The sequence below is a fragment of the Symphalangus syndactylus genome, chromosome 18 (assembly GCF_028878055.3).
Source record: "Symphalangus syndactylus isolate Jambi chromosome 18, NHGRI_mSymSyn1-v2.1_pri, whole genome shotgun sequence".
Lineage (NCBI taxonomy): Eukaryota > Metazoa > Chordata > Mammalia > Primates > Hylobatidae > Symphalangus > Symphalangus syndactylus.
The window spans coordinates 73647473-73672367 of NC_072440.2; the positions used below are offsets into that span (position 1 = coordinate 73647473).

General features: G+C 50.9%; 1 protein-coding gene and 1 long non-coding RNA gene across 3 annotated transcripts in view; one reads left to right on the plus strand and one right to left on the minus strand.

Moving 5' to 3' along the window:
- LOC129468212 (uncharacterized) overlaps positions 1-15852 on the plus strand; it is a 234011-nt gene extending 218159 nt beyond the window's left edge. The window contains exons 4-5 of the long non-coding RNA XR_010117218.1: positions 14870-15047; positions 15490-15852. This is a non-coding gene — a long non-coding RNA (uncharacterized lncRNA). The remainder of the gene's footprint in view (positions 1-14869; positions 15048-15489) is intronic.
- IFT27 (intraflagellar transport 27) lies at positions 6568-24735 on the minus strand. 2 transcript variants are annotated; one of them, XM_055253431.2, is made up of 8 exons: positions 24623-24732; positions 24206-24326; positions 16325-16404; positions 15847-15906; positions 14664-14723; positions 12443-12560; positions 11438-11547; positions 6568-6769 (listed from the first exon to the last, which is right to left on the minus strand). In XM_055253431.2, exons 2-8 carry the CDS (start codon positions 24237-24239, stop codon positions 6671-6673), a joined length of 561 nt encoding a protein of 186 aa, XP_055109406.1. In that variant the 5' UTR covers positions 24240-24326; positions 24623-24732; the 3' UTR covers positions 6568-6670. The 2 variants fall into 2 exon arrangements, with proteins under 2 accessions (XP_055109406.1, XP_055109405.1); XM_055253430.2 differs by having other exon boundaries at positions 24206-24735.
- Between the last annotated feature and the right edge of the window lie 160 nt (positions 24736-24895).

Here is a 24895-nt window from a genome sequence, read left to right on the forward strand (position 1 = left end):
ATATTAATGATATATACGATATATATCGTATATATCATATACGATATATATGATATATACGATATACACATATCATATATGATATATATGATATATACGATATATATATATATATATCATATATATATTTGAGACAGAGTCTCGCTCACTGTAACCTCCCCATCCTGGGTTCAAGAGATTCGCCTGCCTCAGCCTCCCGAGTAGCTGGGATTACAGCTTCCCACCACCACACCTGGCTAATTTTTGTATTTTTAGTAGAGACGGAGTTTCACCATTTTGGCCAGGCTGGTCTCGAACTCCTGACCTCAAGTGATCCGCCCACCTAGGCCTCCCAAAATGTTGAGATTACAGGCATGAGCCACTGCACCTGGCCTAAAATCATACTTTCTGACCTGAAATAATATCCACCAGATATTGTTAAATGAAAAGAGATAGATAAGTTCCAAATTTTATATATGGCATTATCACATTTTGTTTTTGGCTTCAAAATATGTACATATTTTTACATGCGGAGGAGAAAGGGAGGAGGTGCATATGCCTGGATGTGATGGGTGGCTATCTCTGAGTGGTAGGATTTGAATATTTTCTACTTTCTTCTTTATGCTTTTTAGTAATAGTTTCTTTTCTTTTCTTTTTTTTTTTTTTTTTTACAATAAACACACATTGTTTTCAGCTCATAAAAAAGCCATAGTTACTACAGATGATTTGGAAATCACCTATAAGGCACTGAACGTGTACTATATATCATACCTTCTAAAAGGAGGTTTTATATATCTCCATCCACCCACAAAAACTGGTAAGGTTAGTGGTATTATTCCCGTTTCATAAACAAGAAAATTGAGGACCAGAGAGGATCAGTGCTTTGTCCAAGGACACACTGCTGCAATCCTAACTCCACTCTTCTGATATGAAGCCAGTGCTCTAATCTCTAAACCTTGGCTGCATCCAGAGGGTCTACAGGGGGTATCAGATGTAGTCCCTGCCCTCTAGATGGTGACCCTGTCTTTGCTCTCCTGGTCTCTTGCCCCCATTCTGTTCTCTGGTCACTCCTCTCTGCCCCCCGGAACCAGTTACATAATGGCATTGGTGAAAATACACTTTCCCTCTCAGATCACAGGTGAAACTCGAAAGCTGCCCGTTCAGTATTTTCTCCTAATGAGCCTTCCTAGGCTTCTTGCCTTTTTAGAATGGAAACAAACTCTTCGCTACCGCTCTCCTCATATTCATCAGCTCTGTTTGCTGGCAGGGCAGAAGAGTGAACGGGCATCGTATACATAAACATCATACGATCCACAGAGGGCTGGCCAGACCGAGTTCTTAATCTTGGCTCCATCACTGACAATTTGCAACCTGGAGAAGTCACTCTGTCTGTGTTTTCTGTCTCTAAAGTAAATAAAGGATAACGCACTTTAAAAATCAATTGGTGTTCTGAACAAAAAGGATGGGTGTGTAAAATGAAGACAACTAAGGGGCTGAAAATACATTTCCCCAATTTTTGCAAATGCTGGAGATGGTGCAAGCCGTGTCCTACCTTACCCCTCGTCCCCATCAGCTCTTGGTCTCCTTACCTCCAGGCACCTTCTCTCCCACTCCACCCTCCAATTCCTCCAGGCTGATCTTTCCAAAGCAAAAATCCAGGTGAGTCACTTCTCATAATGGCTCTCCACTCCCTTCTGGAAAAAGTCCAACTCCTCTGCTCTGGGTACAAAGAGCTGCATGTTCTTGCTTCATCCTTGTCTCTGACCTCACCTGCTGGGCACCCCTCTCTCCCCAAACCCTACAATGCACACAGTTTCCCAAGACGGCCTTCAGCTTCACGCCTCAGGGCCTTCGCATATGCTTCCCTTTGTCTGGAATTCTCTTCCCTGGCTAACATCAGGTATTTCCCTGCAAGGTCCCTGGAAACCCTTCCTAGGCAGCAGACCTGGAGCTCCTCCAGGCCACCTTCTCAGTCCTCCCTGATCTCCAATGCAGGGCAGGACCCTGGACAGAGATGAAAGCTGGAATGGGAAGCACAGGTGCAAAACCAAAGGCTTCCCTCTGCATCTCCAGGGTGGGCACCAATTGTCCAGTAGATGTGGCTTAGTGTAAATTTCAGTTCCCATCCTGGGATCAGTTGAATCTGTGCTTCTTGCCACTCCAGTTTGGGCCAGGAAGTTTTTAGTATTCCATTTTTAAAAACACAACATTTTAGCACCAGAATGAATGCATTTTATTTATAGACACGGAAGCAGGTTGCCTCCTGCCCCCATCTCTCCTTCCAGAAGACGGTCTATCCAATGCATGTTTCCCAGATACAGAAAACTACAGGGCTCCTCTCACAGCAGAAACACTGTGCAGGGAACCCCGCCTGGCAGGCTTCTCCTACCCCACCCACATCTGAATGGATGCGGCAGGGAAGGGCCTGGGTGTCACGGAAGCAGTGCTTTGGAACTGGGCAACTGTTTCTGAACACCCACCCCAAATGTGACTAGCCCCACAGTGCATCTACCCTCCCAGTCACCTGGGCTTCCCTGCCCTCTCTGGCTGAATCAGGTGATGTCAAGAGGCAGCCAAAGAGATGCCGCGGAATGGCCAGCCCAGAGCCATGGAAGAGGACAAGAGGTCGGGTCCCGGGCCAAACCGCTCTTACAGAAGGCAAGAATCGTGGAGGACAACAAACAGAACCTTCTAAGATCCTAAAGGAGACAGAGGGGCGGTTCCTCTAACCTCCCTCAGGATTTGAAAGATCAAGCTTTTTGGGTTCCACTGGAGTTAGAAATCAAGAGTCAGCTCCTTTTTCTCCTCTATGGATGGCAGGTGATTCTACGGCACGGTCTGCATCTCTGGTGCCCATCCCCACCTCCCACGCTCATCAGACTTTACTGAGGTCCAGTGTTGGGCACCAGGAAAAGAAAGTGGTCAAGCTCCACCTCTGAGGGGTCACTGATAAGCCAGTGATGCCTAGAGGGTGCCAGGTGCTCTGACCTTCAAATCCAGCTTAAATGTCACCTTCCAAGGAAGGTTTTCCCGATTTCCTTGTTTAATATTGTAGCCCCCACCCTGGCATGTCCTCTGCATGCCTCTGCTCTATTGCAACCTAACAGTGCAAAACTTACCTATTCAATCGAACACCTCGCTCACCCCCCTTGAACGTAAGCACCCTGAGGGGAGGCATTTTTGTGTTACTCACTGACAAATTCCCAAGATATAGAACAGGGATTGGCACATAGGAGGTGCTCAGCAACTGCTTGATTCAAGCATTCATTCAGCAAATGCCTTCATTCGGGAATAAAATCTGCAGACGCAGCATGCATTTTGTCAATGTTTGCTCATTGAGAGTGGGGTCTTTAGGCAAGTGAAGTAATTAATAGCCACTTGTTAGGTTCCCAAATAGTGCTGGGCACTGTGAGGATATAAAAGCTCTGATGTCCGGCCGGGCACGGTGGCTCACGCCCATAATCCCAGCATTTTGGGAGGCAGAGGCGGGTGGATCACCTGAGGACAGGTGTTCGAGACCAGCCTGGCCAACATGGCGAAATCCCATCCCTACTAAAAAATACAAAAATTAGCCAGGCGTGGTGGTGCACGTCTATAATCCCAGCTACTCGGAAGGCTGAGGCAGGAGAATCGCTTGAACCTGGAAGGTGGAGGTTGCGGTGAGCCAAGATTGCACCATTGCACTCCAGCCTGCATGACAGAACGAGACTCTCAAAAAAAAAAAAAAAAAAAAAAGCTCTGATGTCCATCCACCACTGGCTTCCTGTTGCCTTTGGAATAAAATAGAAATTCCTCCCACTGTGGCCCCTCCCTACCTCACCTCCCTCTGCTTCTCCGGCACACATCAGGGTATGTCTTCACCGGCCTTAAGTTCCTCCATGTTCCAAGCTTGTTTGTGCCTCAGGGCCTTTGCACTTGCTGACCTTCTTGATGAATCTCAGTGCAAATGTCCCTTCTTCTCATAGTCCTTCCTATCCCCCCAAACCACTTACCCCACAAATCAACACCCATCTCAGCTCCGTTTTGTCATCTGCACTGCCTGAAATTATCTTGATCATTTATTTATTTGTAGAACCAGTTTATTGGAGAATCTCAAATCCATGGGCTCCGAAACAAAACCATTTTACTTTTTCCTAATTACTTTTTTCCATCAAGCTCTGCAGAGGTCCCCCTCCTGCTGGGTCTTCCTAGCAGGCTGATCCCGACACAGTTCAGACCATCCTAGTCACTGAAAGGCAGGCCAGGCCAGCTCAAAACTCCCAAAGTGTTTATTCAAATCTCTTTTCCAGAAGAGTGGGGAGGGGAGCAAGATCTTTTCTTCCTCTCTCTGGAGTAACTTGGAACAGAGGGGCCAGGGAGGAGCTGCGTGTCTTCTCCACAGGCCTCCTTTGGGTCCGGTTCCATTTGTTGTTATCTCCGTGGTGGCAGGGGGTGGGGGAGGTGCCTGGTCGTTTTGGGGCTGAGCCTCCTCTGTTGCTGGGGTCTCCTCAGGAAGGGGCAGCCACATTCCCCTCCAGCCCTGCCAGTGGAAGAGGCCCTCTACCCTTTCCCAGGTGGGAAATAGCTCGCTTTGTCGGTACCTGGCTGGCTGGCCACATGACTCCACTCCATGTGGGTCCTTGTAGGAGCCCTCTGTGGAACACCCATGCCGCCCTTCCAGACGCGGTCCTTGCTTTTCCTGCTGCTGGTGCAGGCTTCTCCCCAAGCCTCTCCCCATGGAAGGCCCCCCAGAGGGGACCAAACAGCTCTGGGGATGTGTGCTGAGCTTCCCAAGGGCGCCCTCACCACCCCATGCTGCAGCTGACACCAGGTTCCTGCAGCTCAGAGAGCATCCGGCTGGGGGTGTGGTGCCAGCCCCCTCTTCCTGGCAGCATCCTGTCTCAGGAGGATCCTCTTGGGCCTTCTTCCCTTGGCGGGGCAGGGGGGTGATGGGGGGGCACCCACTCACCAACACAGTGGCCACTCTCACTCCCATCTCTCTTGACCATTCCAATCTTATACAGACAGGGAGGAGTGGGGAGTAGGGGTAAGGGGAGCTCACAGCAGCAGGACCAATTCTTCTGCCTCTACTAGGGCCATGGGGAAGGGGCTGGCCCTAAGCTTCCATGATCTCTTTAGGAGGTGGTTTGCTTAGCATCTTTGTCCACAGCTGTGGCCCTGGTAACCAATTCTGGGGCAACCGGAAATGTCCCCACTGCATCCCCTTGGTTATGGTGAGCCTTCCCTTTTGGAACATGTGACACAAAACCAGCAGCCTGGCATTGCTAGTGCCTAGGAAAATGCCCGGCAAATGGTAGGCCCTTAGTAACTACTTGCTGAAGGCATGACGCGGCCGCTACAGTGGCTTCATGTTGAGTAACAGGAAGAGAAGGGGGACGCCAGAGCCTGACCTTGGCTGACACCGTGTGCCCAGATGCCCTGCACACCCGTTACTTCACTTCTCACAGTGACCTTGAGAGGCAGCCTAACCCCCACCTGCTCCGGGCCAAGCTCGGGAGGAGGCAGAAGAGGAAGGCCGCTGGGAGCCGCGCTCTGGCGTCCATGATCCTGGCTCAGCCACCCCTTGGCTAAGTGTCTTAATTCTCTGACTCCAGCTCCTCATTTGTAAAAGGGGGATGGTAGGACTCTGCGCTGTAAGGACTAAATTAGCGAATATATGACATGTGCTTAGCTCATGTAGAGACATGGCAGGTCGTAAACAGGAACCAGAGCAATTTCCATTATTGCCATTATCATTGGGACAGGCCCAGGTCGGTCCACCCCAACGCTGGCACTCTGCACGACGCCCCTCGCTCCTCTGGAGGGAGAGTGATGAAGCCCTCTGGGGCACGGGGGCTGAGACCCCTGGGGAAAGGTGACAGTCAGGGAAGGCCTTGGATGCCAGACCTTGGCCGGCAGCCTGATGTAAAAGGCGATGAGGCACCTCTGTGGGTCTTTAATCAGGGGAGTGAGATGATGAAAGTGGTGTTTTAGAAGATTAATCTGGCAGCAGAGACAGGATGGAGAACAGTCAAACTCAGTGCAAATAATGATGCTGGCTGCCCAGCTTCCCGAGGAAGGCGGGAGCCCTGGCCTCGCTGCGCTCAGCCTTCCCTGCGGCCATAGAGGCTGGACCCTCCACCAAGAGACAGGCACCAAGGAAGGCCGGCAGAGGGCACTGTTCTGCCAGTGACAGGAGCCACCTCCAGGGAGGTCTGGCATCTGGCTAGCCAGGAGCAAGTGGCAGAACGGACTCTGTCAGAATAAGGAGGGGGCCATCAGCCCCATTTCAACCTCGGGATAGGTTCTGAGCTGGGCATTTCAGCTGTGGCAAACCATAAGCAAATGCTGGGCCAGGCTCTTTCAATACCCACTGCGGGCTTTGCTTTTGCAGTGGGAGGCCCTTTAGGGAGCCGGTGCACCCTACCACGCAGAGTGGTCAGGACCACCCCCTCGAGCAAGGCGACGTCCCGAAGCACCAGCCTCACAGAAGGGAGGGCCAGGGTTCTGAGTGGGGCTCCCAGCTGCCCTGGAACTGGCAGTGACGCAGTGGCCAAAGTGTACAGTGGAACTAGGGCCACCCAGGCCAAGAGTGGAAGGAGCTGCTGCTTTGACATTTTCTCCTAATTTTATTTAAAGCCGTCATTATATATTGAAAGTGCAGAGGTAATTCTGTCTTCTCTGGTTGTGCGGCACGATCGGCTCCAGCTCTTCATGCCAGCGCCCGGAAAACCTCCACCTTTTCCCGGTACAGGTGGTGGAACTGCTTGGCCAGGCAGTGGAAAGGGGCTTCGAAGTTTTCCATCTCTTTCTGGAAAGACAGTTTAAAAAGTTGGCTGTGTTACTTTTAGAAGGGTCAGAAGGCCAGCTCTGACTCAATGCTTCCCTCATTCAGGGGCTACCTACTTTCCACCTCATTTCATCTTCACGCCCTTTGAGGAAGCCACGTTCATGGATGCCAATTTTACAAGAAGGAAACTCAGACGGATTCAGGAAACTCGGAGATGAAGGCACCTTGCAGGAAGCCACACACCTTGTGAATGGTGGAGCTGGGGCCTGAACCCACGTCTGTTTCTTCAAAGCCTGTGCTTTTAGTTGCAGTCACTGTACGTGTGACGAGATGTGAAAATGAGACCTTTCCTTGCTTAGTTTTGACTGAGGCTCCAAAGGCCAAAGCAAAATACCAGGCAACCAGGAGCCCCCCATCCTGAAGAAGAGCTAGATAGCATGGGGCACCCTCTTCCTAGGCTGGTGCTGGACCCAGGCCTGGGAGGAATCGAAGTGAGGCAGCAGCTGGGCAAGCCGGGAGAGGGCTGCCAATGAGACAGCCTCGCTGCCTCCTTTCTCAAACTAAACGGCTGCAGTGGCACTTCCCTGGACTAGTGGGGGCCAAGTGGGGCCAGCCTGGTATTGTCTTAAGGGGGCTTGGCTGGGACCGCCTCCGGGAGGGTGACGGGTCCCAATAAGAATGAACAGCCAGGAACTGGGGCTGCCGGAGGAGTGAGGGGGGACCACCTGTGAGAAGCAGCCTGCAGGTGAGACAGCGCCACTGATGGGGTGGGGAGGGGCATCTCAGAGGCACCCATGAGGCACCAGCCGGATCCATCCAGCAGGTATGGAGTGGGCCACGACAGACCCCAACAAACACGCTGCACTACTGGCTCCGATCTCTCCCTCCCGAAGACTGTGAGAGGAGGTGCAACTTTAAATCAAGTTCAGAATTTTGACAGCCACCCAGGGCTGGGCACTTTAATACCTAAAATCATGAATATTTTTGTGACTAAAGGAGCCCAAAAGAATTTTTGTTACCTGAGAGAGAAAAGAGAAGTTAAGGAACTTGCCCTAGATTTTATCTAAGGGGTGGAAAAAACAGGCCCCTCCAGGGTGCACAGGGACGGGCTGGAGGGGAAAGGAAATCGCGCCCTCTCACTTAACAGCTGCTTTCACTCTGTGGGTCCCTGTGTGCATTCAAAAACTTTCTCAGAAAAAAGTTGGCAGAAAAAGGAATGTACTACTTTCAAGACAGTAGCTCAAGCTATGAATGCACTAAGAACCTGTTTTGAGACGATCCCTGGCAGCTGGCAAAAGTGCAACCTTGAGAAGAGGCTGTGAAATATCCCCAATGAAACAGAAGGATTTCCAAACTGAAGAACGTTGCAGAAGGCATCAAGCGCGGTGCCTTCGCTTCACAGATGAGTAGTTTGGGGCCCAGCAGGTGAAGTGGCCCAGCTGGTTGGTGCAGAGCCCAGTCCAGCATCCAGATTCTCTGATTTGGGAAGAGGTACCTTTCCTCGAGGCCAGCTGGGATGTGCGAAGGAAACCAGGTCCCGTGGAGAAAGTTACCTGGACTTTCTAGCAAGGGAAAGCCTAAGCAAAGAAAACAGTTGGCCAAGAGAAAAGACGGTGGTGATAATGCTGAGAGAGTGCCGAGGAAAGAGTGGAGAGTTTGTAGCCGAGACGAACATTTATAGTAAGCTCCCAACAGCCAAGGACTTGAAGGCCATCACCCTCCAGCTGGACACGAGAGCAAGAATTCAGTACATCCTGCCGGGCCCTGCTGGTGGTGCAGAACACAAGGTCCTAGGCAAGCCAGTGTTGGGGTAAAACACTGCTTCCGTCGAAAGTAGAGTTAAGAATGGAATGGAAAACGACTGAGGCCTGCATAGTGCACACACGGGGATTTCCAAATGGATTCGAAAACACTCTACAACGCAATCCTGGGAGATCTCAACATAAAAAGGAAGGAATTCAATGCAGGTGAGCCTCAATAGACACCACGGCGTGCTTCTGAAATAGATGGAAACTGAACTATTTTCCAAATACTTTGAGAGGGTTACCAATGACAGGAATCCTTTCGTCTGATCACTAATCATCATCTCGCTTACACGGTAAGGACAGCCGTGGGGCAGGTCTGCTTAGAGTGAGGGATTCTCAGGGCAGGTTCAGGCTAGTGTTCAGTCTGGCCTAGAACTGTGTTCTGCAGAGTCCCAAAGCAGGCTCCATGGGAGGCCAGGGTACCCCTTCTAGAAAACCCAAGTTTTCCAGCTGGACAGGCCTGACTCCTAGTCCTGTTTCTAGCCTTCGTTTAACTATGCAACCAGGGCAAGCTACACAACCTTTCTGAGTCTGTCATCTGTACAACACAGGGGTGTTACCTTGTAGGGCTGTTATGAAGCCTAAACAAATGTGTGCAAAACACCTAGCACACAGTAGGCCCTCATCAAACATTACTTCCCCACTCCTTGCTTGCCTGGGAGGGCAGTGATCACCACGGATTGTTCTTGCACTTGTTTGTAGGGACCTCCTTTGGGTCGGCAGGATGGTCACTGCAGCGTTTAGGCAGAAGAGAGGAGGAGATGGGCTTGGCATCAGGCCTTGGTTGCGTCTCAAGCTGCGTTTGGTTATATTTCCTTTTTAATTACAGCTTTCTTAACCGAGCTGCCAGTGGTGCTTCTGTGAGCCTCAACTCAGGGGGGACTAGTTAACTTGCACAGATAATAACAAGTGCTTACTGCAGCCTCTTCAAGCATAGTTTACACCCACTGACTTCAACACCTGAACAGAGTTTAACCCATAGCCCATTGGCCTTTGGTGACTCATGTTTTGGAGGTTGGGGTGGGTTTTAATTTCTGAGTTCTATCAAGCGTTCTAGGGAATATGGAATATTGGGGTGCAGGGACAATTTCACAAATGAATGGAGGAAGGGAGAATACTGAAATCCTGTTTGCTAGGGCACTACCGCCTACTGCTTTGCACAAAGGTGTGCTTCAGAAAAGATGACAAACCCGCTATACAGGAAAAGCTGATTTGGACTTCATTAATTTAGCATTTGTGATAATTGGACCAGAGGCAAGGGTGATACTTATCTCTGCACAAGCCATGAATACAAGGATTTAGTAAGTAATAACAGCATAAACAAGATTCTAGGGGCAATATTTATACGTTAAGAAAACTAACATCTACTGAGTGTTTACCAGGCGCCAGACTCTGTGATCCGTGTTCTATATGCAACGTATTACTTGATTCTCATATTTATTACTCGATAAGGGATGTATTTTATGATCCTTATTTTACAAGCCTGAGGCACCAACAGGTGAAATAACATGTCCAGGTTCCCACGGCGAGTTCTGCCACTCACCATGGGAGGTCAGAGCGCCTGCCTTTACTGCTGCACTTTCCCTAAGGAAGCATGCTGCTTTGGGGGCGTTTTATAAGCTTGGACAGCAGCACTGGCCAAGGTTCCTAGATGCAATAGCAGAAGTGCCTAGAGCCAAAGTCAAGCTGGAGCAGAAGATGACCTCCAGAACATTAACCAGCCCATGAGAAGATGACCTCCAGAACATTAACCAGCCCATGAGAAGATGACCTCCCGAACATTAACCAGCCCATGAGAAGATGACCTCCAGAACATTAACCAGCTCATGAGAAGATGACCTCCAGAACATTAACCAGCCCATGAGAAGATGACCTCCAGAACATTAACCAGCCCATGACTCTTTTGAGGGCCACAGAATCAGGTCTAAAGGCCACAAGGTGAGGTCCAAGTTACGACCATGACTGTGCCAGGCCTGGTGGTCTCCCCAGCTAGCAACTCTGGCGAGGGGCAGGGCAACCAACACTCAGGCCCCTGCTGGCTCTGAGATGGATGTTCAGGGCCACTCCTGCTCCTAGAGGGCAGATCATCACTTCATGCCCTTCCTAGTGGAGTCTCACTTGAGGGGTCTCATTGGTGCAGCCTGGGTCACATGCCTGTATCTTGGCCTCAAGGAGGATGGGACTTTAAAACTCCCAAACACAGGAAGCAGATTCCTCAGTGCTGGACAGCTAAAATCATGATACATTAGGTTGGTGCAAAAGTAACTGCAGTTTTTGCCAGGAAAAGTGTACTGAAGATGCTGATAACCAATCACTTGCTTTTTGTAATGAGGTCTTCTGCTCTTTTAACTGGCAGGCACTTTGTGGCCTGGAGTCACCCTGGGGCTGCAGCAAGGTGAGGATGGGTGGCACCAATGGAAATTAGAGGCCATGAGTCCTAATCCTGGCTCCATCCTTCACTAATCATGGGACTTTGGACAAGTCACTTGAGCTCCTCAACACTGGAATGGGAACTGTGGGGTCAACTTCTGGTTCACAGGACTGATTGTGAGGGCCACATGAAACAATGTTCCAACAACATCTGAACCCAGAATATTGCATGCAAACGTCAAGGGTCATGATCACTGCACACAAAGCACTTGTATTTCTTACTAGTTGAGATATACCTTTTCCCAGGGTTGGCTGGCTAATCTGCCTTCCTGTTATGTCTGAGCAGCTACTGCTATATTGAGAAGAGATCTTGGGCTAAGAATGTAAACATCAGTTCCAAATGGGACTCTGCATATGGTGGAATAACAGCTCCCTGCACGTGAGGTCATGTGCAAGACCGCTGCCAGCAGAGGCCCACTCCAGACTTGGCGACGAGGCAAGTGGAGATACTCACCACGGATGTTTCAAAACATTCCAGGCCCTGGCCCAGCGCCCATGCCCGGGCCTCAGCTGAGTCCACTGCTCGTCTGCCGGCCAGGTCTGTCTTGTTCCCAACTAAGACACCTACTCAGAAGAAACAACAAAAATATGGCACTTCACTCTCACAGTCTGGAAGGACAGTGGGCGAGATGAGAGCACTATTTTTGAGGGGTGTAAAGCATCCTCTGAGAGCTGCCTGACTCGAGGTGGTGAGCCCCCACAGGGAAAGCCGGGGGTCTCTCGTGCTGGCCCCAAGAGAGACAGGTGGGCTTTGCTTTTCATGCACAGCTTCTGCTAGATCTTTTTTCTAGACCTCACGTGTATCTGTCTCTTGCCTCCTTAAAGGGCTGCAAACGCGTGAAGGCGAGGGCCAGATTTATGTGAGCCTTTGTAATAATTCCGAGCACATGCAGCAAACTGTAAACTGGCCATTAATACTAATCTAAGGACTCGGCTCGGAGTCAGGGATTCAGAGGTAATTTAGTTCAGCTCCCAGCTGCATCAGCTGCAGCTAATTTTTGAGCCTGTCTCTGGAGATCACTTTCCCCGGTCTATAATGAGGAGAATTTGTTGATCTCACATAGGGACGAAAAATAAACTGATTTAAAGCATTCAGAAGTGACAACAGGACTTGAATGTTTACTTGTACCCCATATACAAGAGAAAATTAGGAACTCTTCCCTGGGATTAGCTTTCTGGAATTAACAACTGATATTACAGCACCCTCTAGTTATTGAGTCTCCCCACAGCCCTGCCAGGTGCGTGTCCTCATTCCCATTTCCTAGACTGGGAGAGGTGTGTGTGGTGACTCACTGAGGTTGGCATGACTGCTAAGCGGCAGGGCCAGTGTATGCCTTAGGCCATCAAAGGCCAAGCCCAGGGCCCCTTCTCCACCCACAGCTACCTCTGCAATGCCCTTGTGCTCTTGAACCGAAGGACAGAGATGCCGCTGGGAAACATGGGTGTCTGCAGCTCGTACCTGGGAGAGAGATGCCTGGAGCCTGTGACCGAGCCTTCTCCAGCCACTTGCTGCAGTTTTTGAAGGATTGTTCATTGGTCACATCATAGACGAGACATAAGACATTGGGACTCTCCCACTGTGCAAGAGGGACAGGATGAGTATGGGTCAGTAACAGGAAAAGTGACTTCAAGGCTGGAAGACAATTTGGCCTTCCAAGGGAAAGGATAGGGGGAGCAGAGGGAAAACAGCCACACCCACAGATGTCAAACAATTTCCCCAAAGGAATGAACAGAGGGCCATGTTCAGTGGCAGGAGGCAGGGCTGGGGCAGTGCCACCAAGGACAAGAGCTCATGTCTGGGCCAGGCTCTGCTGGGCACTTCTGTGCCTCACTGTGAAACCTCCCAACTCGGTAAAGTGTCTGAATATTCCCACTTTGTAGCTGAAGAAACCAAATTCAGGGAGGGTAAGTGACTTGTCCAGGCCTGACAGGCTTTAAAAACAAAGACAACGATGACAGAGATGGGGGACGACTGAGGTCTTCTCTACCCATCAATCTGCTTTCACCTGCAGCCGGCCTCATTCATTCATTCATTCTCCACTCATTCTTATTGAGAGCCCACCACCATGCAAGTTACATTTTTGTGCTTTGCAGCCTGGAAAGAAGATTCTTTCTTCATTAGCCAGCCTGGGAAGCTTGTTTGCTTGCATCTTCTTAATAAGGGCTGGCTTGTTAAAATGCAGAGGGCACTTTCTGCTTCTCTTGCCATCTCTGCATCAGCCTAATCCAAACCACACTGACAACTGGACAGGGCTCCATGACCCAATTAAGAGCCAAGGCTACACTCTCAGGGGCTGTCGCCTTCAGGGGATGCTCAGAGTCCTGGGATGTCCTGCTGCCTGCCCTTGGACGTAGAATGGCCCTGTACAGGCTGTGGGTGCGTGCCCTGGTGCTCGTGACTCTTGGCCATGCCCTGGTTTCTGGATCCCCCAACCTCGCACAATTAGGACCTGGTTTATTTCTGGGGTGTCAGTAACCTCCCAGGGTACAGAGGAGAATCCTTTTCCCTCCAGATTGGATTCCCTTTCGGATCCTTGGAAGGCCAGCCCAGAGTCCGCTCTGGAGGGCTCCTCCTCACCCTACAAGGCTGTGCTGGCTTCTGGCAGTGTCAGGGATGGGAGGACCGTGGACTAAACTGATGAACCCTTCACTCCACAGATTAACTCTTGAACTCCTGCTAGAACACATTGAGCTCTGTTACATGCACACAGGAGACGCCTCAGCGTGGTTTTAACTCAAGAAACCCTCCTTCTTCCAGGCTTTAGTGAGGGGGTCCTGGAGAGGCCTGGCATCAAGCTAAAGCCAGAGCGGGTGAACCAGGAGTCAGGGCCGGCTGGACGGGAGGGTGTGAGCTGACGGGTGGTACATGGCCTGAATTTGCCCAAATACATCTTCCCTTCTGCTGGGCATGGCAGCCCCAGTGCCAGGCCATGCACACAGTAGGCAATTGGGGTGAACATCGTGAACCGATGCATGAAGCCAACCCTGTATGAAATCACTATCATTAGATCTACTTCTCTTAGGCAACAAAAAAGGGGGCAGAAAACAGTTCCCATTAAAATGTGGCTGTTCTTGGAAAGGCAGGGGAGGGCTCTGGAGAACTCAAACCTTCTAATTAGCTCACTGGCCCAGATTAGTGAGACTGTTACCGTGGAAGGTACAGCAAGTGGATCCTGCAAGGCTGGTAGGACGGGGGTGGATGGGGCATGGTGAGGCCTGGGCAGCAGCAGGGGCATGTTCCAGAGCAAACCCCAGTGGAACGGCAGAAAATGAGCCTCGTTATAGGCTGAGGCCTCTACAGCACTTCCCAGAGGGGAAGGAGGCAGTCTGTACTGTCCTGAGAGGTAGGGGACACCATCTGAAAGGACACCATCAGGAGAGTGTTGCTGTAAAGAAGGGAGGCCTCACAGCGGGAGGGCTGCAAAGGACCGGGCTGCAGGGCTCTTGGCCCATTGGATCCTGGGCACCCCAGAGCTGGGGCCCGGGCAGTCACGCGCATCAGCCGCTCCTTCTTGCCAAGTAGCCACGAATCCTGGGCTGGGAGGAATGCCCCTTAAAGAGTAATGCCATGGGAGCTTCCCAATAGCACAGTGCAGGGGAACTGCTGTGTGAGCACTGTCAGGGGTAAACGTTTTGGCAGGAGGTGGTGATGGTCAGGAAAAAGACCACGTGTTACTTGCCAATTTATCCAGCATTTCTGAAAACAGCTCCTTGCCAGCAGAGTCAAGAATGAAGAGTTCCTATAATCGGAAAAGCAAGAAAAGTCTCCACATGGAAAAACCACAAGCTACGAGTCACTGGTATCACTCTCAGCTCACACTGGACTTGTCTTAGGGGTGAAATACAGGCACCCACAGCTTCATACATGCTCTGTCTTTTCTCCCAGGCACGAGAGAAGATGAAGGGGAAAGGAGCGAACTCCAGAGTCTTAGAGAGGCAGTACGATGGGTTCTCGCACCAACCAGCACTTTCTGTGTGGAGTCTCACCTCTTGTAACCCTGAGTGCAAAAATACCAGGAACAAGCTGACTTCCCACCTGGCAGAACAGAATGCTAAACAGGCCGGTGAGTGCTCTGGTTTCCAAAAGGTCATTCTGCACTTTGTTAACCAAATTGATTTTCAAATCTTAGAACAATTCTTTCTAAAGGAGGTCACTGAGTAGGCCTGGGGAAGGTGTTTAAAGTAGGACATTCTGTCACCCTTCTGGGATGGCTAAGGTGTGATGCAGACAGAGGGTGCGGGATGACCCTTCCTGCCCTGTCCAAACCTTCCCCAGCCCATGTGAGAGCCCCCAGGGCTGCTCCCCTAGGAAATCACCCCTCGGCTCCCCCTCCAAGCTCCCTCCTGGCACTGGGTCTTTCCTGGCTGACCTCTGATCCCCAGCATACGCCGTCTAAACATCAGTACCATTGTCTGTTTTGCATATTGGTTACCTGGGAACTCACTTTTCTCTTCATCAGAAGTACTTATACTTTTTTTTTTTTTTTTTTTTTTTTTTGCTCACAGACCTCTTTAGGAATCTGGTGAAAGCTACAAACCCTCTCTCTAGAAAAGCACACACAAACATAACATTTTGCAATTCACTTTCAAGAGCCCCAGGTTCCCATAAAGAGACTCAAGAACCTTGATAGTAGAGAGCAAGTTCTTCAAGGGCCAGGCCCATATCCTAGTCCTCCTTCCTTCCTTCCTCCTCCACCTCCTCAGTCCCTCCCTTGAATGCTTCCCGATTCTATTCCAAAATGCTCAGACAAGTCTAGACCACAGCCTTGCACTGCATCTCTCCTAGGGAGGATGGTGTGACCACAGAGACCCTGGGCCCACCTGGGGGAGCCCTGAGTTCCCCTGGGTAAAGGCATCACTCACCACACTGTCTCCCGTGTCAGGAACTGGCACTGTCTTCACCACCAAATCCATTCCTGTTGTCTGCCGAGGAACGCCAAGAATGTTAGCATTGAGGGCCCCCAAAGGGATAGCATGTTACAGGAGGACACACAAGCACCCCGATCCCAGGAGGGCTATCTCCAGTGGAAGGGTTTGTTCTGGACTCATTCTGGTGAGAAGCAGCTCAGCATGCAGAAGTCAGAGGGCACCAACTAGTCCTCTCCACCTCCCTGCCCCGACGTGAGCTGCTACACGTGGTGGCCAAGTTGCTTGTGGCCATTCTGCTCTGTAGCCAACCTCTCACCCTGGGCTAGTGGAAAAAACGATCTCCACGTGGCCCTCCGAGCAGCCTCTCATCAGCTGTCTTAAGGCTTCCCTCAAGGAACTTCGCAGTCACTCACTCATGGTGAACCGAGCACTTCTCTTTAAGCCGTGTCCAGGTCTTGACTCCCCAGCTCACCAGGGTGTAGCTTTTCTGGAAATGGGCTCCGTCACTGCGGAAGATCTGTGCCAGGGCGGTCTTCCCCACTGCTGGGTCTCCTGTGAGATCAGAAAAGAAGAAAAAGAACGCCTTAGTCCTCATCCGACTTGAGAATCTCCCGCTGCAGAACATTAGTTTAGAAACCAAAAACTTCAATGAGTTTTGAGAGATGTACTTGCCTCTCAAGGGAACTTGTTCTGAGGCTGCGGGCAGGACACAGGTCCATGAGACTGATCTGCAAACCTCACAACAGCCAGAGCACATTTCTGCACGGCTAAGCCTTTTATCCACGGGAACTGACCCAGAAGGTAACAGAGCTTACGGAGGGCTTTGGGGCCCTGGAAAAGGAACCGACGCTCTTCCACTGAAACACGCCCTATGGGGAAAAGCTGTCACTTCCAAACTGGAATTTACTTTGAAGTCTTGAAGGTAAAGAAGTGTGACTAGCACTGACAGGCAGACTCACCTGTCCAACTGACCCAATCTGGGTTGACAGCTTCCACCTGAATACTTTTTTGTGTAGGGGGTTGGGGTTGGAAGGGTCTCTGCATTTGTGGGAAGCAAGAAGTCTGAGGCTATGTTCATCACTCTGAAATCTCCTTCCAAATGCTATGCTCCGTCTCCATCGCAGAATACCTGTCTGTGACCCGAGGATTCATCTTCCCAGGGGCCTCTCCACCAATTCGATCTGCAATAGCAGTCACCTCCTCCAAGCTCGTCCCTCACCTACTGGCTTTATCTCCCGCTCCTCTGCTGGTCAACAGCCCCAGAAACTGGTCCCTCAGAACTAAAGGTTTATGTCGCAGTTTTCAGTCTGAGACCTGAGCCTTTCACAAGACTGCTGGCAGCCATTTAGTCGAGCGCTCCTCCTGTGCCCGTCACGGGTGCTGGAAGCTCTCCCTGCCCATCTTTAATTCCCTTTGCCCTCCCCATTTTCCCTCTCATGGCTCTGCTGAGCCTCCTTTGATGCTGATTGTTTCCATTTGCAACCACTTTTCCTCCTGAGTCCTACATGGACTTGCACTCCACCGTCCCAGGCCCTGGCAGAACACGTGCTTTCTGCTTCTCATCCGCTGGATCCTTAGCAAAATCAGCACGCACTCCGCGACTTCCAACTCACATCACTTGGTACCATCTCTTCACCTTTGCTTCCCATTTTACAGGAGGCTTCAACACTTCTTTCCTCGACTTCTCAACAGTCTGCCACTGTTCACTTTTCAGTTTTGACTTTTCCCACCTATAATTTTCTCTTGTAAGACAATTATTTCAATGCTTGTGGCATTTCATTTTATGTGAACTCCTCCAGGTTTGAGTGAGCTATTCAGGTCCTGCTTTCCTATTTGTCATCACTCCTTAGAAGGGAACCAACATGTGCTGAGCCCCCTCATGGACCTGTTCACACAATCCCATTCATTCCTTCCCCGCCAAGGTATCATTAACCTCACCTGACAGATGAAGAGACTGAGGCTCAGAGAGGCTGGGTAACTCGCACAGGATTCCAACCTCATGCTCTTCCCAGGCCCTGCCCCTCTCCTAGAGCTCAGGGACCACTTCTGACACTTTTCTTATTTTGAGACAGAGTCTCTGTCACGCAGGCTGAAGTACAGTGGTGAGATCTAGGCTCACTGCAACCTCCGCCTCCCGAGTTCAAGTGATTCTCCTGCCTTAGCCTCCCGAGTAGCTGGGACTACAGGTGCGCGCCACCATGCCCAGCTAATTTTTGTATTTTTAGTAGAGACGGGGTTTCAGTTGGCCAGCCTGATTGCAAACTCTTGACCTCAGGTGATCTGCCTGCCTCTGCCTCCCAAAGTGCTGGGATTACAGGCGTGAGTTCTGACCCATTTTTAATGCTGCCCCTCCAGGACCTCCTCACCACAGCCTTCCATGACATCTGAGGCAACCACAGCCTAGACTGTCACAGGGTACCCATCCATCTTGGAGCAAACAGAGCGCATCGCTTTCCTTCCTTGGGCCCTGACTGCGCCCGCCCTTCCGACTCCAGTTCTGCTCCTGAATCCAGCTGGAAGTCGGCGCCTCCTGCTTATGAGATTCCCCACAGATTTGTTCTGGTTAATTTCATAAATCTTTCCTCTGACTGTCAGTCAGAGTCACCAACACTTACAGGAAACCGCCTGTGTTGGCTATGAGGGCTCAGAAGCACAGGGAGGTGAAATAACTGATAAACACATTTGCAGAGCAGCAGGATGACAAGTGCAAATTCAAACAGCACAAACTGAGAAGCAAGGCGTCTGGGGAGCATCGAGGAAAGAAATGAATGAGACGGTTCATTGGGGAGGGAGGCTTCCCTAGGGGCAAGGGCTGGGCCTGGGGGCGACAGCAGGCAGGGCACTGCAAGACAGAGAGGATGACGTCTGCAAGGGCACGATGTGAGGTCACCTGTGACCTCACAGTTGCCAAGGCCGATGGCCTTTTCTTGGTTCTCATCCTCCTTGACGTCTCTGAAGGATGTGAGTCAGCCTGAAGTGACCCCTTCCTTCCCGAGTCCTGTCCCCGTGGCCTCAGTGACCCTGCCCTGGTCTGGTTCTTCTGTCATCTGCCTGCCCCTCTGCCCCCCAGTATGGGCATTCCTATGGGCCTATCCTCGGTGGCGCTCTGCTCCCACTCCACTCCTTCCCACTGACTCCCGTCACCTTGACAGAAGGCAGGATCTCCCTCCCAAGCTTTGTCTGTATATCCAAAAACCCGTGTGCGTTGCCACTAGAATGAAGGACCTTCCTCCAACCTCAGTCTGTCTACAGCCAAGCTCCGTCATGCCCTGGTCCTGAGTGGGCTGCCCCCATCACCCAAGCTTTCTGTTTGTGATGCCACCGTGTGTTTTCATCATCCCCAGATTCAACGGGTCACCTCTGACTGCTCCTCCTCCCTCCTCCCATCTCCAGGCGGCCTCCCTTGCATTCCTCACATCCTTGGCTGAGTCTCAGCCCACCTCTGCTCGGCCCTCCCTGCTGACCCCACCCCAATTAGCTCAGACCTCACTGCTGGGTTTCTATCTCAGCCCCAAGCCCATCCTTCCATGGTGTGCTGGGGAGGGGCCTCTGCAGACACGTTTCGCCCTTGCTAGGAGCTTCCTGTTAGGCTCTGCCAATGGGAGTTCTGGAAGAAGGGAAGGCCAGAGTCGGGGGAGAGGACACTGCTCTTCCCGCCTGCTTCTCCTTTTTCTTAGTACTACCCTAGCAATGGCCTGCACCCCAGCAGCACTAACTGCTTCCTGTCTTGGTGTGTGTGTGTGTGTTTCCCTACTCCCAGACCAGCTTATTGTTGCCCCCAGAGGAACCAGCACCGGCAGGCAGTGCCCCCTTCTCAGAGATCCACACCTCGGCTCCCAGGGCCCCTCCTCCCTGCTTCTGGGCTGAGAGCCCCACATGCTTCCCTCTGCTTCCCCAGCCTGAGAGGCGGTGCTCCTTCCTGCAGTTACTACCCGTGCTGCCTCAGTGTCCCCCTTTTCCTCTTCCAGTCCTCTAGCACCTGTGTCATTAACATCCTACTGAAATCCTCACTGTTGAAATGCCGAGTAGAGTTGCTGGTTTTTGCCTGGCCCCTGACTTATATAGTCCTTGGTACCAGGAGTGGTCTTAAAACACGGACCCTCCAGGATCCGTGTTTGGAATTGGTTTGGTGTGTCTTGCCCTGAACACAGGGCTGGGCTCCTCCCAGTGGGAAATGGGTCCTGGTGCTCTGTGGCATGTGCTGGGGTCACGTGGCAGGTGACTGAACTCCGGAGGTGCCGGCACCAGCTGGGCAGGGCCCCTTCCTCAGGGGTCCGCATCCCAGCTCCCTGGGGTCTTCAAGCTTCTGACACCCCCGACCTCTGCCCGCCACTCTGTGTCATCTCAATGCTGCCTTCTTGCTTCCTCAGTTCTCCAACACTTGATGAAGCAATTCCATACATTAAAATTTCTCTGCTGAAATGACGACCGCGTTTTCTGTCTTCCCGACTGTGCCTTGAACACTTCTTTTCTCTTCTTTTTTTTCCCGGCTCTAATCCGCCCAGAGCGTGGCATCAACAGATGGACCCTCATAATAAAGTGCCTCCATCTTGGCAAACCTTCACACAAGCCCCACTGAGGATTCCTTCATAGCCTACCCATCTCCACGGTCAGCCCTAACCCACCTTCCCACTCTCTCCCCAATAATCCCTTACCCCAAATCTGGGCTCTGCATTCCTGTTTGCCCAGTCCCTGGAAATTCCTCAAGGCCACCTCCTTCCAGGTACCCCTAGACCAAATTCAAATCCTGTCCATTCTCTGCAAGGAAAGCTCAAATAATACCCTTCCTGCACAGCCTCTGAAGTCCATCTCTCCCTCTTTCGTCTTAATCTGTGTGGCTAATGTGGATCATCGGTCAGTGGTAGCGCAAGATGTGATGTCACAGCAACCCTCCCGGGAGGCTCTATTACCAGCTCCGTGTATATCAAGAGGCAGAATATTATGGTACTTAAGGGCACAGACTCTGGAGCCAGACTCCAGCTCCATCACTTTCTAGCTGTGTGAGTTTAAATCAGTTACTTAACCTCTCTGTGCCTCAGTTGCAACATGTATAACATAAGATAATCATAGCATCTACCTTGCAGAATTGTTGTGAGGATTTAATGAGTTAATATGTACAGTGCCTGGCATATATAAGCACTATTTAAGTGTTTTTCTTTTTAAAGTAAACAAATACAGATCAATGTCAAATGTTGTTTTCTTTCTTCTCCAGAACCAGAACAAGTAGCAGGTGTGCCTGGAGGTTATGTCCCCACATTTGGCACACAAAGGGCATTTGCTTTGTGTTCGCTGTGTTAGAACTTATCACACGCATCTTAGTTCTTCCTTGAGTGCAACTGATTCATGCTTGCAGGCCCACTGCACCTTGCACGGTGACTCTGACGTAGTAGGTGCTCAGGAAGTATCTGTTCAATGCATAAACACTTGAACTGAACGTCAGGTCCTTCAATGACTAGTTATGTGAGAGAAAAAACAGAGTAACTCAGTTTAAACAGCAGGGCTATGGGTCATGGATGGAAAAATAAAACCAATGGTGTGTGTGTGGTGGGGGTAGGTGGGGGGGTGTCAGAGGGGGCTGATTTCTGGGCTGAGGTGTTTTGGTCCCTGGAAACTTCCAAGAGGAAATGCTGTGGAAGCCCTGAAAAGAGGCTGCAGATTGAGGCGCAGGCTGGAGTTCAGGAGCCACTAACTAGGCAGTGGCTGCACTCAGGTGAAAGAACTGCCCAAGGGAGTTGGGGGTAAAGAAGGGCACAAAGAGGCTGGGCGCGGTGGGTGGCTCACGCCTGTAATCCCAGCACTTTGGGAGGCTGAGGCGGGTGGATCACTTGAGGTCTGGAGTTCAAGACCAGCCTGACCAACATGGTGAAACCCCATCTCTACTAAAAATACAAAAATTAACTGGGCATGGTGGCGTGTGCCTGTATCCCCAGCTGCTCGGGAGGCTGAGGCAGGGAATCATTTAAACCCAGGAGGCGGAAGTTGCAGTGAGCTAAGATTGTGCACCACTGCACTCCAGCCTGGGAGACAGAGTGAAATTACGCCTCAAGAAAAAAAAAAAAAAAAAAGGCCTGGCGCAGTGGCTCACGCCTGTAATCCCAGCACTTTGGGAGGCCGAGGCGGGCAGATCACCTGAGGTCAGGAGTTCAAGACCAGCCTGGCTAACATGGTGAAACCCAGTCTCCACTAAAAAATACAAAAAATTAGCTGGGTATGGTGGTGGGCACCTGTAATCCCACCTACTTGGGAGGCTGAGGCAGAAGAATCGCTTGAACCCGGGAGCTGGAGGTTGCAGTGAGCTGAGATTGTGCCATTGCACTCCAGCTTAGGCAATGAGAGTGAAACTCCGTCTCAAAAAAAAATAGAAGGACACGGAGGAGCACTGCTTGAGGACAGTGTAGCTTGGGCTAAAGCCCTGGAAATCAGATTGGGACCCAGGGTCTAGATCATACAGCTCTGCCACTTCCAGCCCTGTGACCCACAGCAAATGTTCTCATTTTTCTGGGCCTCAGTTGCCTCATCTGTAAATGAGGATGGCAATAATACCAATCCCACAGGGTTGCTGTGAGGATTCAGTGAGACCACCTGTATTGAGGGTCTAGCACAGAGCTGATGCACCCAAAGCGCTCAGTAAGTTAGCTTCATGATGAAAACTGAATTTAAAAAGAACTCAGAGAGAAGCCCATTTAAAAAAAAATGTAACTTCAGAAAATAATGTTCCCACCTTATCCATAAGGAAATTAAAGCTCAAAAAGTGCTTCGTCCAAGATGACACAGCCAATAAGAGGAACAGGCAAAATTACTTTTGCTACACAACACTGCCTCCTCTGGTGCTCTGGAAACTGGAGACTCTCCTGAGAACCATTAATTTATTTTGTTCCAGTATGATTCAGTTACTACTGTCAGTCATCTTTCTGTGTGACCCTTTTATTTTCAAATTATAAAAGCCATTAAAAATATTACCATTTATTCTCAGTCTGGAAGAGGGGAATTTTTTAAAAAAGGAATCTCTTTTTCTCTATATAATTTCTCACCACTTCTTTCCTGAGCTGGCTAGGGAAGCCTGGAAAGGTCACAGGTTTCAACAGAAACACGAGTTAAGAGTTTTGGAGTTGGGCAGATCTAGGGGCTGAAATCCTGCACAGGGCCTTCACTAGGGGTTGACCTTGGCTGACATCTCTCAGTGCCTCAGTAAGATCAGAACAATCCAGTACCTGGCCGGGAGCGGTGGCTCATGCCTATAATCCCAGCACTTTGGGAGGCCTAGGTGGGCGGATCACCTAAAGTCAGGAGTTCGAGACCAGTCTGGCCAACATGGTGAAACCCCATCTCTATTAAATATACAAAAAAAATTAGCCGGGCATGGTGGCGGGCGCCTGTAATCCCAGCTACTCAGAAGGCTGAGGCAGGGGAATTGCTTGAACCAGGGAGGTGGAGGTTGCAGTGAGCTGAGATCCCGCCACTGCCCTCCAGCCTGGGCAACAGCGCGAGACTCCGTCTCAAAAAAAAAAAAAAAAAAAAATCCAGTACCTAGCCTAGTGTGCTATGGTGAGACGATTACATGAAATATGTGTGCTTCACATGCAGTAAGCACTCAGTAACATGCATATGTGTTTCACAATCTATAATCCAAGCTTACTGTTTTTCTAAATGTGCAGACTGATACAAGGGGCACACTACAAATGTGCATGCCACATATTCATCCATTCTAAAAGTATTTATTGAGTACCTACTATGTTCCAGGCATTGTTCTGGGTGCTTGGGATGTATCAATCAACAAAACAAAGATTCCTGCCTTTGGGAGACTCAACATTTATGCCCTTCTTGGAGTGGGGCAGCACAGTAACTTTGGGTCTTAGAGACAACACACAAGTGCCTTTTGCAAACTCTGGTCACTACACTCAGGTCACCGTTATCGGAGGGGGTGAGGTCAGGGGGAAAAAAATCCCATAGTAAAGACTACCAAAGTCACTGATGCCTAACTTTGGGGTACAGTAAATGTTTAGCTGAAGCACTCAAGGTTTGCTTAAGTTTTGTTTATTTTGTTTTGTTCTAACAAGTCTGCTCCTCCAGAGTTTTAACTAGTGATTTTTTAACGAGTCAGCTCAACTGGTGAAGGTGGTCTCAGAGTATGTGACAGGGAGCAGGGGGAATGCCACTGGAGCTGCGAAGTGCCCTGGAAGATCATTCTTCCGCGCCTAACGTAATTTACTGTATCAGTAATTGCAGTAACTCGCCTTTGGGAGAGAGAAAGGAAAAGAAGCTAGGCAATTTAGGTGAACAAAAGCTCTGGATGAATTATGAAGGCTCTGGACTCCAGAGACCACCGTATTCAAGCGCAAGTTTTCAGACTCACCTGCCAGGATGCATTTGGCTGCCAGCTTCACCATGGTAACCAACACTCCCGCGAGCCGTACCCGGAGGACAAGAGCGGCTGCTAGAGACGCGGGTGGGTGGGCTTCGGGCCCTGGGCTGGCCTGGGACGGGAAGGTCGGGGGGGGGGCGCTGATCTCAAGGGTCAGTGGCCGCGGCAGGGCTGGGGATGACCGAGCCCGGCCCTTCTGGGCTAGGGGCGGATATCGGGCGCTGGGGGCGGATATCGGGCGCTGGGGGCGGATATCGGGCGCTGGGGGCGGATATCGGGCGCTGGGGGCGGGTGGGCAGAGGAGGGCTCCAGGTAGGCCCGGCTCGAGGCCCGACACGGCAGTCTGAAAAGGTGCAAGCGATCGGACACGGCCTGTGCTCCCCGCCCAGCCCCTCAGCACAGCCCTACCCAGCGGGTTCCGGGAAGGACGACCCGGCTCTCCTCCGATCACAAGTACCGGGCCGAATGCACTCTCCAGGCAACAATAGCCCGCCTGCCCCTCCCCCTCCTCCTTCTCCTCCTCCTCCTCCTCCTCCTCCTCCTCCTCGCTGACCCTCGATTGGTTGCCGCCAAAAGCTCCCACCCTCAAGGGCTCTCAAAAATCCAATGGGAGTAGAGAGCTGGAATAACAGCCTTTTCTTGAGATGCAATTCGTAGAGTTTTCTGTTCTTCAAATTCAGT

What these genes read in the sequence shown, in the direction of transcription:
- IFT27 (XM_055253430.2), bottom strand. Translation starts at nt 24,239, where the DNA reads ATGGTGAAGCTGGCAGCCAAATGCATCCTGGCAG. An exon ending in CTGACACGGGAGACAGTGTG is followed by an intron (nt 14,724 to 15,846) that starts GTGAGTGATGCC and finishes TTCCGATTATAG; the next exon opens with GAACTCTTCATTCTTGACTC. An exon ending in CAGAAATGCTGGATAAATTG is followed by an intron (nt 12,561 to 14,663) that starts GCAAGTAACACG and finishes CCTCTTGCACAG; the next exon opens with TGGGAGAGTCCCAATGTCTT.